Below are 13,582 nucleotides of genomic sequence, written 5' to 3' on the forward strand. Positions count from 1 at the left end.
TAATCAATTGGCCATCGATATGAGGGTCTATTTCTGAACTCTCAATTTGAGTCCATTGGCCAATATATCTACCCTTGTTTTCAACACTGTAGCTTTGTAACATGCGTTACAGTCAGGAAGTGTGAGTCCTCCAACTTCGTTCTTCTTTTTCAAGATGGCTTTGGCTACTCTGGGTCCCTTATCCTTCCAAAGAAATTTGATAATTGATAGCCATTTAACTTTAAATTTTGCTTTTTACATGTAATCTTCATTACACATGGCATTTATTTCTTTTGTGAAATATGAACCTAATTTTATTTCATTCCACACAGATAACCAATTTTTCCAAAGCAGCTTAATGGATTAGCCCTTTTTTACCTACTAGTTTGTAATGACAATGCTGCCAAACATAGCTTCCACAGATGTACAATATGTCTGTTGGGCGCCCTCTATTTTGTTTCACTGATTTGGAATTGGATTACCTTTACAGATTAATTCAGGGAGAACTGCTATCTTACAATGTTGAGTCTTCTTATCCACTGAACTTTTTTTTTTTCAGATTTTCTTTTACATCCTTAAAAATATTTTATAATTTCCCCCTTAAGTTTTTGTACATATTTTGTTAAATATATTCCTATGTATCTTACACTTTTTTATTGCTACTACAAATGGTATCTTCTTAAAAATTACATTTTGAGTGGGTTTTTACTGGTGTATAGGTTGCTATTTATTTTTTTCAAAATTTTCAAACATACAGAAAAGTAGGAAAAATATGAAAATCCATATTCTCACTGCTTAGATTTTTTTTGCCATATTTAGTTCATCTGTCTCTCTTTTCCTTTATTTCTTCTTCCTTTATTTTGTTGCTAAAACATTCCAAAGCAGATTTCAGACATCCCAAATAAATACTTTAGCATGAATCTCCAAAAACTAAAGACCTGCTTCTACACAACCAAAATACCATACTCACAGCAAACAAAATTAACAGTATTTTCCCAATATTATCTAATATCCAATCTATATTAAAATTTTACCAATTGTATTAAAATGTCTTCTACAGCTTTCTCCCTCCAAACCAGGACCTAACGAAAGATCATGTGCTGCCTTTACTTAAGTCTCTTTAGTCTCTTCTAATCTAGCATATAGGATATTCTGCTTCCTTTTTAAAAAATGACTTTTTTGAAGAGATAACATAATTAACATAATTGTTCTTGCAAGCCAGTTGTCCCACATTCTGAGTTTTCTAATTGTGTCTGTGGTGTCATTTAACTTATTTCTCTATCCCTTATATTTTGTGTTAATTAGAAATTACTCTTTGCCAGTTTGAAACTGTTATATACCCCAGGAAAGGCCATGTTCTTTTAATCCAGTCTGTGGATACAGACTTATTGTGGGGTGGGACCTTTGATTGAATGTTTCACCATGGAGATGTGAGCCACCCAACTGTGGGTGGGAACTTTGATTAAATTATTTCCATGGAGGTGTGAAACCACCATTCAGGGTGGGTCTTCATTAGAGCTCATGGAGAGAAGGAGCTCAGAGAAGCTGAGACAGACATTTTGGAGAGAAGCTAAGATATGTAATCCAGAGTTTGCCCCTAGGAGAAGTTAAGAGCTGACACAGACCCAGATGCTTGGAGATGCTGGGAGATGCAGACAGAAAGAATTTGGAGATGCTAAGTCAAGAGATGAAGCCCAGAGTTTGCCCCGGAGAAGCTAAGAGAGGCGCCCTAGATGCTTAGAGATAAACGCCCTGGGAGAACAAGCAAGGATACACAGAGGCTGAGAGAGAGAAGCTAAGAGACGCAGAAGCCCAGAGACATTTTGGAGAAAGCAATTTTGAAACCAGAACCCAGGAGCAAAGCACCAGCAGATGGCAGCCACAGGCCTTCCAGCTAACAGACGTGCTCTGGACGCCATCGGCCTTTCTTCAGTGACGGTATCCTCTTGTTGATCCCTTAATCTGGACAGTCTTATGGCTCTAGAGTTATAAATTTATAACCAAATAAATCCCCTTTATAAAAGCCAATCCATTTCTGGTATTTTGCATAATGGAAGCTTTAGCAAATTGGAACATAGTCTAAAGTCTTAATTAGATTCAGATTACACATTTTTGGCAAGGATAATTCAGGGGAACTGCTGTGTATTTCAGGAGGCAAGAATGTCTGGTTGTTCCTTTATTAGTGTATTAGCTTTTTATTGCTACTGTAACAAATTACCAGAAATTCAGTAGCTTAAAACAATACAAATTTCTTATCTCACAGTTCTGTATGTCAGAAATCTATGGTTTCTCTGCTCTAGTTTCACAAGGCTAAAATTAAGGTGTGGGCTTGCTGGGCTCTTACTAGGAGGCTCTGGGAAGAATCTGATTTTAAGCTCATTGGTGTTGATGGCAGAATGCAGTTCCTTGTGGTTGTAGGACTGATATTCTGTTTCCTTGTTGACTGTCAGTTGGGTCCACCTTTATCTCTCAGAGGCCTCTCTCCAGTCCTTTGCATGTGGGCCCCTAAATCTCAGCACCAGCAACTGCACTTCAAGTCTTTTTACACTTGGAATCTCTCTGATCCCTCCTACTACTGCAGCTTCCTTCTGTTCCCAGCTGAAGAAAATGCTCTGCTTTTAAAGGCTCATGTGACTCCATTGGGCCCATCCAGATAATCTCCCTATATTAGCAGATATAACAGTCACATATTCAAAGGGATTAGAGTGTGGACATTTTTGGGGGGCCATCATTCTGCTTATCAGAATTAATAAGATTGAGTTTGATTACTGGTCCAAATGGCAGCAATCAGATTTCTCCACTGTAAAGGTAGGTTTCCTTTTGCAATAAGTAGCTATTCATTTTAAAACATGGATATTATGTACAAGTTTATTGGCTGTGACAGTTTGCTGTATATTCTCTTGTGTTTTCCATGTAGACAACCATTTTCTGCAAACAAGACAGTCTTGTCTCTTTTTTTCAACTCTAATTTCCTCCTCCCTTCCTTCTTTGTCTTAATGCATTAGCTCCTGCTGGTAAATAGGGGAGGTGATAGTGGGCATCCTTATCAAATTGTTGGCATTAATAGAAAAGCTTCTAATATTTAGCCATTAAGTATAATGTCAGTGTAAAGGCTCATGAGAAGATGGATTTGTGATCATGATTCTTATACCAAATTCAGTTACAAAGCCACACAGTTAATAGGGATTGAATCAGTCAAAGAAAACAGACTTTCCAGAATGCTGAAAAGCTGGAGACTAGCCATTTCTAGGCACTAGCCATTTATTCTCTTGGAAGATGATATGGGCTTGGTGACCCTGACATGGGGTCAAGAACAGAAAAGTCTAATGTTTATAGACATTCCCTTAAGTGGAAGTTCATTTACTATGTAAGTGTAAATTCTTTGGGGATGGTGAGGTAAACCTTGCATATAAAAGGGCAATGGGAAAATGGCAGCATAGAGAGGAGTGGAAGCTAGTTAGTTCTCCTGAAACAACTAAAAAAAACCAGAAACAATCAGTAAATAATCTGGAATAACTGTGGGGGGACAAACATGACCGTCCACTCATATACCAACCTGAATTGGGAGGAATACCTGAGATCACAGCATAAAATCTCTAAGTAAAAACTTTGGATCCAAGCTGGGAGACCCCTCCCCCCACAGCCTGAGCTGCAAAACCTTGTGGTGCTAGAGAGAAGCTCTCTCCCAGCAAGCGAATATAGCTCAGCTGAGCTCCAACTGGGGTTTTAACTAGTGAGTGTGAACTGCTCACTATGAGCTACAAATCCCCAACAAGCAGACAGAGGCTTTGGGTGACAACTGACCTTGGAGAGCCAGATGGCCACCATGGACTAGCCCTGAAAGGGACTTTCTGTCCCTTTTTTGGCTCAGTGAAGAAAGCCTCAGCCATTTTCAGTTCCCAGCACTCTGACCCAGAGAAGGGTGGAGACAGCACAGGCAGAGAGAGAGACCATCAAAATTGTAATAACCTCCCCCTAGGGGGTCTATCTTCTCTAAGAGGAAAGGGGTGGGGCCCAGCTCTACTACCTGCCTTCCATTCAGAACCAGACCCCAGAACCTGAGGGAAAACAGCCACAGGCCACACCTCTTTACACCAGTCTGGAGCTACAGGCTGACAGGCACCACCTGCTGGGCAGAAAAGCACAGTGACCAGAGGCATCACAGGGTGTACCAATTTTCTAAGACACACCCTCAGGGAAACTGGATACTGAATATTTTTCTTCTGGGACCTGAGCCCATTCTGGTCTGGGAAAATCTGATTGGGGTAACCAAGGAAACCAGGCCTAGACAACAGAAAACTATAAACTACACTAAGGAAAATGAAGTTATGGCCTGGTCAAAGGAACAAACTTACACTTCAATTGAGATACAGGAGTTGAAACAACCAACAATAAGTCAATTCAAAAACTTTAGGGATGATATGGCAAAAGAGATGAACCATATAATGAAAACACCGGATGCACATAAGGTAGAAATTGAAAGTTCAAAAAACCAACTAGCAGAATCTATGGAAATGAAAGGCACAACACAAGAGATAAAAGACACAATGGAAACATACAACAGCAGATCTGAAGAGGCAGAAGAAAACACTCAGGAACTGGAGAACAAGGCATCTGAAAGCCTACACACAAAAGAACAGATAGAGAAAAGAATGGAAAAATATGAGCAATGTCTCCAGGAACTTAAGGACAAAACAAAAAGAAAGAATGTTTGTGTCATTGGTGTCCCAGAAGGAGAAGAGAAGGGAAAAGGGGCAGAAGCAATAATAGAGGAAATAATCAACAAAAATTTCCCATCTCTTATGAAAGACATAAAATTATGGATCCAAGAAGCGCAGTGTACTCCAAACAGAATAGAACCGAATAGGCCTATGCCAAGACACTTAATAATCAGATTATCAAATATCAAATATAAAGAGAGAATCCTGAAAGCAGCAAGAGAAAAGCAATCCATCACATACAAAGGAAGCTTGATAAGACTATGTGTGGATTTCTCAATAGAAACCATGGAGGCAAGAAGGAAGTGGGGTGATATATTTAAGACACTAAAAGAGAAAAACCACCAACCAAGAATCGTATATCTGGCAAAACTATCCTTCAAATATGAGGGAGAGCTTAAAATATTCTCTGACAAACAAACAATGACAGAGTCTGTGAACAAGATACCTGCTCTACAGGAAGCACTAAAGGAAGCACTGCAGACAGAAAGGAAAAGACAGGAGTGAGAGGTTTGGAAAACAATTTTGGGAGATAGTAGCACAGCAATGTAAGTACACTGAACAAAGATGACTGTGAATATGGTTGAAAGAGGAAGGCTGGGCCCATGTGGGACACCAGAACACAAGAAGAATGATAAAGACTGGGATTGTGTAACTCAGGGAAACATAGGGTGCTCAACAATTGTAATGAAAGGTACAAATATGTTTTTACATGAGGTAGAACAAATGAATGTCAACATTGCAAAGTGTTAAAAATAGGGTGGGACTGGGGGGAAAATACAATCAATGCAAACTAGAGACTATAATTAACAGAAACATTGTATTATGCTTTCTTTAATTTAACAAAGGCAATATACCAAAGCTAAATGCTGGCATTGCTGATGCTGTCTGACTCTTTGTTCTACTTTAGGTTAATGCTATCTTTCCTTTTGTCGCTTTCTAGCTATGAAGTTTTGTTTGTTTGTTTTTTCTCTTTCTCTTTTTTCTTTTGCTTCTCTGCCTTCTTTGACTCTTCCTCCATCTTTGTGGAAGAAAATGGAGATGTCCTTATATAGATAGTGGCGATGGTGCTGAATACATAAATACGTGACTATACAGGGAACCAACAATTGTTTACTTAGGACGGAATATATGGTGTGTGAACAAAACCATCTTAAAAGAAACGGGTTGAAGAAGACACTCTGAGGGCACTATATTGAGTAAAATAAGACAGACACAGAAAGGCAAATATCACAGGGTCTTAACTGATATGAACTAATTATAATATGTAAACTCACAGACATGAAATATAAGTTACCAGAATATAGAATGAGGCTAAGGAATGGGGAGCAGTTGCTTATTATGAGCAGAAGGTCCAACTAGGGTGAACTTACATGTTTGGAAATGGACAGGGCTGATGGTAGCATGTTGTGAGAATAACTAATAGTGCTGAAAGGTGTGTGAAGGTGGTGGAAAGGATAAGCTCAGAGTCATGCATGTCACCAGAAGGGAAGCTGGAGGTTAAAAGATGGGAATGTATAAAACAGTGAAACTTGTGGTGGACAATGTCCGTGATTAACTATACAAATATTAGAAATCTCTCTCATGAACTGGAACAAATGTATGACACTATAACTAGAAGTTAGTAATAGAGAGGCATACAGGGAAAAAATATATACCTATTGCAAACTATATACTACAGTTAGTAGTATTTTAACATTCTTTCATCAACAGTAACAAATGTACTATACCAATGCTATGAATCAACAATGGAGGGGGGCGTGGTTAGGTGTATGGGAGGATCTAAGTTTCCTTTTTTTTTGGCTTTATTTCTTTTCTAGAGTAGTGAAAATGTTCTAAAAATTGAAAAAAAATTAATTGTGTTGATAGATGCACATCTCTATGGTGGTGCCGTGGGCAACTGATTGTACACTTTGGATCTTTGGATAGTTGTATGTATGCGAACAATCTCAATAAAAAATATACATATAATAAAAAAATTGAATGAAAAAAATAAAAGGGCTTAGACTAGGAAAAAAAAAGGGCAATGGTATAGCAAGAATAGTGCTATTTTTTTCAGCTCTGGCAAAAACCCTCCTCTGTGTGGACAGTGCTAAAAGATGCTTACTCCCTATTAAGGATACCGGAGCCCAGGAAAAAAGCCACACCAAAATTTGTTGCAGTTTTCCCACCCTGCTTCTGTATGATTCTATAACCTTGTTAATTCTATCTGGAACATAATTTCATCATCTAGTGGGTGTGAAGGTGGTCCATTGCCCCACCCACCTTCAAGCCACCCAATTCTACAATTCACCTGACATACCTCTTTTCATGAGCAGAAAAATCCAAAATGTCAAAACATTCCTTATCAGCCTAAAGAAGTTTCTTTCTGATTCTAGTATGTGAAGTGCTTTCATCATGAATAAGCATTGAATTTTATTAAATGTCTTTTTGGCCTTTATTAAGTAGATATTTTTTTCCTTCCTTGATTCTGTTAATGTGATAAATTATATTAATAGATTTTCTAGTTAAATTAGCTCTGGGGTGTGGAAATAAACCCTACAAGATTATGATGTATAATTATATATTTATACATAATACATTGCTAAATTCAACTTGTTAATATTTTATTAGTATTTTTATACCTATGCTCATAGAGGAGATGGATCTAAAATGATCATTTCTTATACTCCTTGCCCAATTTTGGCATGAAGATCACATCAACTTCAGAAAACAAGCAGAGTTACTTCCTTTCCTTTTCTGTTCTCTAAACAGTTTGTATGAGATAAACGAAGCTAGCAGTGTCCCTACTTTTGAAAGGTAGGGACTGTTCCTTTTTTTATGATTTTATATCCCCAACTATGCTGAGCATTGTGCTTTGTCTGTAGTAGTTTATGGAATTGTATAATTGGATTCCATCATTGAAAGAAGTAGCAGGAGGAAATGAAAAGCTTTCTAGCAATTCTAAGTTAGGCCTTCACTCTGCAGTTTATTAATGAAGTTCCAGGTGTCAAAACAGGAGATTAACCATAGTGGAAAGTAAGTTTAAAAACGCTTTTTAAAGTCAAATATTAATGGTCTGAGAACACCCATTTGTGAATAAACACATTTCTACTCACGCATTTTGTAAGAATAATAAAGAATTATATGTATAAATCCTGTCCATAATGGCATAATATTCTTATGTGCATAAGTCATCTTACGTGGTGATGAAATGACAATGCCATAGAAAAATCGTTAATTTGCATTTTCCCTGTCACTTCTGAGCCACTGGAAAAGAGTTTCTCAGATAATTCCATTTGGTTCAGACCATGAGTGTTTGCAAACTGCAATCTGAGTTTTAAATGTAAGGAGTCCTGTATGGGTTTGTTTTCTTTTTCTTCCTCATCTTTCTCTTCCTTTCTCTCTTTCTCTCTTTCTTTCTTCCTTCTTTCCTCCCTCCCTCCTTTCCTTCCCTTCTGAATTAGAGTATAAAAGCTAAAGGGGAGTCAATCAGCAACAACAAGAACAAACACACATTATTCTTCACTTTAAAAAAAGTTTTTACTGTTTTTAATATTAAGTGGCTTATTGTAATCTTCCTTCATCGAGACTAAAATGAAAATGAATATCAAAGAGTTTATCAGTTTTTCCTTATCAAATATTAATTTGATAGTAAGAATTTACCAAAGTTAAATTGATAAATCAATTTTAAAAAACTGAATTTATGTAAGGTATTCACTCTTTCTGGCTTGTAAGATGTATAAACCACAATCTCCTCCATCAGAGTCTGGTACCTTTCCTTAAATTGTCTGCTATCACCCAGCACTGGAAATTCTACCTTATAGGTATTTTCTTTAGAGAAAAAAAAATTCCTGTCTTCTTGAACCATCTCTTTGCAAGTTCAGATGCTAGTATTACTACAAGTGGTTTCTGCAAGAATCATCTCTTGCAATCACTCTAATGTAAGAACAGTGGTGTGTGTTAAATATTTAACAACTGGCTCTCTGGGGGTTGGGAAGAAAACAGCTCATTTGCAGCATTTGCTGAAATATGGGTAAAAACTCTCCAAGCAGCCAATTTTAAGCAACTAAGGTGATATCACAGAAGGTGGAATTGGGAAGAGATATTCACAATGGGCTTTCACCAGTTGGTCCCAGACAGCTCCAGCACACCGCTAAATAAGACTCACTTCTTTTTTCTCTACATTTTAAAGTTTTATAAATTGATATGTGCCTCAGAATTACCGTGCATTTTTAATGTGGTAGTGTTTCTACCCCTAATCTCCCCAAACTGCTTTTAAACTGGTGATGCACTTCATAGCAACAAAATACACTATTTATGTAAATTTAGAATATACCTAAATGATTTTGCATGTGAAATAGATTAGGCAACAGCTAAGTTGGAAAATCAAGCTAAGGACTTTCTGGAATTTGAGAGAAATGTATATTTTTGATGCTAAAGAGAAGGGGAAAAAAACTACTTACAGATTTTAGATTTAAAAAAAGTAATTAAGATAGGTTTAAAGCTGCAAAATATTAACTTTCTATTAACTTGCTCATACCATAAACCATATTCAAATAAAAACCAAGTACCTGGAACACTAAATCTGGAATCTCTCTATCATAGAGGGGCATTTGCTGCAGAAGGAAAACATCTAATTGACCTGCATTTCTAAGTTGCAACAGCTGGAAACGTTTATTCTTTTTCATTTCTTCTTCTGAAACAAAATTAACTTCATCTTGCAACTGTTCAAGACGAAAGTACTTTGGAATATCCTGCCCCTTATGTTTCATGTACTGTAAAACATAAATAATGTAAAGTCTTTACTTAAAAGATTAATTTTTTAAAATTCAAGAATTATTTCAAAACACTATTTTCCATTCAACTGTGACATGTGAGAGATGCAATACACAGTAGAAATGGAGCAATTGAATCTGTATAGTAACAAAACCTGTAAAAAATACAGGATCTAGACTACATGGGTTCCCAACCTTTTTCTTGTCGTGAGTTACACAGAAAATGATAACAATTGTATTGCACACTGGGTTGAAAGCTGAGAGTACTCTTATCTGGCTGCCCTGAGGGCCGAGAGAAGATCAACATTTCTGCATGCCTGTAATCATTTTAATACATCAGTTGGGAAGCTCTTATATAGGGATTTATTGCAGTAATTTATTTACGTGTTTCTTTTTCAACAAATGCAAATACAAGTGCATGTTATGTGAAAGGAACATCGTTAGTTGCCATCAAAGACAAAGATTTATTAGCTGTAGCTCCACAAAGATAGAAAGGTGAGACACATGAGTGAATAACCATAGTAAAAGGCAGAATGAGATTACAGCCATAAGAGTTTATTAAAAAAAAAAAAAAAGAGGGCAAGGAAAGGAGTGCTCGTGTCTAGCTGAGGTTACTAAGGAAGCTTTATCAGACATGTAGGATGGGTGAGTTAGCACCTGTGGTGCCCTTCTAGGCAGAAGAAGAGGCATGAAGAGAGGTATGAAGAAAGCATATTTGGGGCACACAGAGCAGGTCAGATGGCTATAAAGAAGAGAGAAGAAGCGACCCGATAGACGATGGAGTCTTTGAGGGAAGGGCTGCGTCTATAAGTCACCTTTATTTCTCCAGCTTCTAATAATTTGGCTACTGTATACAGCAGATGTACAACAGATGTTAGACTGAAGGTGAGCCTGCTGAATGTCTGTGGGCTGCTAAGTGGTGGCAGAGTACCAACCATCAGGTCTAACTGAATTTCAATTGTAAAGTGGTTGAAACTGTGTTTGTCCTCAGATGTGCCTTTACATAGCCCCTAATGCCTAGAAAAATATATAGCAAACTGTGGGAATGTACAGAATATATTTATGGTATTAATATTTGATATAGTTTACCATAATAAATTCCATCAAATCTGAATATTCTGGATTATTTGGATCAATTCTGACTTCATTGGCCCATTCAAAAAGCTTCTGTGTTTTAATGAACCATGGGATTCCAGGAACACCTCTTGCATCTACATTTCTTAGCACACTAAGAAAGAGAAAAATGTTTTGTGAATGTGCATAAACATGTAAGTTATACATGTTTTATACAGGGTAAAGCCTATACATTCCCCAAATTTAAGGATAAACCTATCCATCTTTTGTATTTAAGGATAAAATAGAAGGTTTAGAATTGCTATCTCTCTTGATTCTTCTCACATTCTAACTTATATCACAGATTCTTGATAAATGTCTACCCTTCGTTAAGAGGCAATAAGCTTGATAAGGGTAAAATCTATAAATATTCATATTTACAAACTCCTCTCAGCTTTGTAGCAAAAATACATTAGATGCTTAAATGAATAGTGCTTACTGGATGTGTTCTGAAACCAATAAGTTTAGTAACTTATTACATATTTTCTTTTCACAGGATGTACAATATTGAAATTTAATTAAAATGTCTTAAGAAAAATTAAGAAAATTCACAATAATATAAACAACCTTCAGGCTATATCTTTACAGTTGGAGCATAATAGAGAGTAATACAATCAACTGGAGAATACGGCCTGAGGAGTATTTTTGTTTGCTCATATTGAGACCATCCTTAGAAGCTAGAGCGCTATAAAAGATGGGCTAGACTGATCATGTATCCCTAGTGACCTAAGCTGTAGCGTAAGTGCAGAAGGAATTTAACCACAAAGATTAAGGATTCCTTTAAAGCCACCAATTATCCACACTATTTAATATCTCCACAGATAATTTGTCTGTTCATGTGTAATTAGAGGAGTTTGGACTATCCTTACTACAAAGTACATAAGCAAAGTTCTAGTCCATAAACTGGGTTACAAGAATACAGTTCTGACAGAGATTCAATAATGTCTTAGACCAAAGTTGGACACAAATTTTACAGTCTCCTTTCCACCAGCATCTGTTCACATTTCTAATGCAAAGTTTTTTGAAGATATTGTTGACAAAGCCAATGCCTGATTATGGCAGGATCTAAGTAAAATTAGGAATATATGAAGTTTGAGTATTCTCTTTTCCTTTTAATCACTTTTTCTGCCCTCATGTTTGAACTGATTTGGTATCTTTGTCATAAGAGACCTCTAGGACCTGATACCATGGATATCATCATGTAATAATCATGCTTTCTCATGGGAACAGTCTTAGCCCATATCCCTTAAAAAAATAAAGCCTGAGGCAAAGCTTAAGTGTTAATGAATAGATTAGGGAAAAACTTATCCTAGTATATTCTAAAAAGGGGTGGGTGGGTGCGTTATAATTGGATTTTAACATAGTCCCATGATTTCTGCCTTGGAGGAAGTAATGGAAACATCAGAACATCTCCTGCTCTAGCTACAGTGATTCTCCCAACTGTCCCTATAGGTGCCCAGTTGTAGGATGTAGCAAAATTCCTCTCTCATTTGCAGTTCAGCCTCCTCCATAACCAACTGCCAAGTGAGCAACACCGTTTCTTAGGCTCAAGACCATTCAGACAATTGAAGATTTTCACTTTTCAGACGGAGAGCTGGAAGAACTGCATAAAGGGCATGTGAAATCCTTTGACTATTAGTCTGTCTAATGGTATCCTGAAATTTATATCTTATTTCAGTCAAAAGAGTCAAAGTATAGCATGGCCCTGAGAAAGAGGCACTCTTTAATTCCGGCAGGCCTCTAGACACATGACCCCTCCATCCAAATGTCAGGCCAAAGGCATCTTTTAAAAGCCAAGATATTTACTCAAGATAACACTGTGAGTTTGATATGGAATGATATGTGGGGAATGATATGTAAAACAGAAAAATAGAAAAGTTAATAAAAATGAAACTAAGAAAACAATTCCATTAACAAAATCATAAAAAAAAAAACCTCAGGAATAAATTTAACCAAAGTAGCGCAAGACTTGTACACTGAAAAATACAAAATATTGTTGACAGAAATTAAAGAAGATCTAAATACAGGAAAGAGATATTATGTTCACAGATCAGAAAACTTAATATTAAGATGGCAATATTCCACAAATTGATATACAGATACAATCCCATTCAAAATCCCTGTGGCTTTTTTTTAAACATAGATGGATAAGATGATCCTGACATGCATATGAAAATTCAAAGGACCCAGCACAATCTTGAAAAAAAAAAAGAACCAAGTTGGAGGACTCACATTTCCTGATTTAAAAGCTTAATACACAGCTGCAGTAATCAAGACAGAGTAGTAGTGGCATATGGATCAATGTAACAAAGTTGAAAACCAGATATAAACACTAAGATTTATGGTCAATTGGTTTTTGACAAGGGTGCCAAAACAATTCAATGGGGGAAAGAATGCCATTTCAACAAATGGCACCAACTGAATATCTACATGCAAAAGAATGAAGTTGGACCCTTTCCTTACAACATAAATAAAAATTAACTCAAAATGGTAAGAGCTAAAACCATAAAACTCTTAGAAGAAATCACAGGAGTACATCTCTGTGATATTGGATTAGGAAATGGTTTCTTAGATATGACACTGACATCAAAAATACAAGTGACAAAAGAAAAAAACATAAATTGTACCACATCAAAACTAAACACTTTGTGCTGCAAATGATAACATGGAAAAATTTTTAAAAGTTTCTCCAAAGAAGATATACAATTGGTTAATAAGCACATATAAAGATGCTCAACATCAGTAGTCAGCAGGGAAATGCAAATCTAAACAATAATGAGGTACTAGTGTTATCATCACTAGGATGATAATAATAAAAAAGATAGAAAATAACAAGTATTGTTGATGATATGGAGAAACTGGAACCCTCATACATTGCTGACGGGAATGTAAAATGGGGTACCTGCTTTGGAAAACAACCTGGCAGTTCTTCAAAAAAATTAAACATAGTGTTACCATACAGCCCAGCAATTCCACTCCTAGATATATACACAAGAGAAATGAAAATATAAGTCC

The 13,582-nt window shown here is 36.5% G+C and overlaps 1 protein-coding gene across 1 annotated transcript in view; it reads right to left on the minus strand.

The window, feature by feature from the left end:
• CC2D2B (coiled-coil and C2 domain containing 2B) overlaps nucleotides 1-13,582 on the minus strand; it is a 161,469-nt gene that overhangs the window by 58,784 nt on the left and 89,103 nt on the right. Inside the window, exons 17-18 of the mRNA XM_037803884.1 lie at nucleotides 10,544-10,673; nucleotides 9,251-9,454 (exon numbers count right to left, since the gene is read on the minus strand). Of these exons, the coding sequence (XP_037659812.1) occupies nucleotides 9,251-9,454; nucleotides 10,544-10,673 (334 nt within the window). The remainder of the gene's footprint in view (nucleotides 1-9,250; nucleotides 9,455-10,543; nucleotides 10,674-13,582) is intronic.

Source organism: Choloepus didactylus, chromosome 15, assembly GCF_015220235.1.
Source record: "Choloepus didactylus isolate mChoDid1 chromosome 15, mChoDid1.pri, whole genome shotgun sequence".
NCBI classification, from domain to species: domain Eukaryota; kingdom Metazoa; phylum Chordata; class Mammalia; order Pilosa; family Megalonychidae; genus Choloepus; species Choloepus didactylus.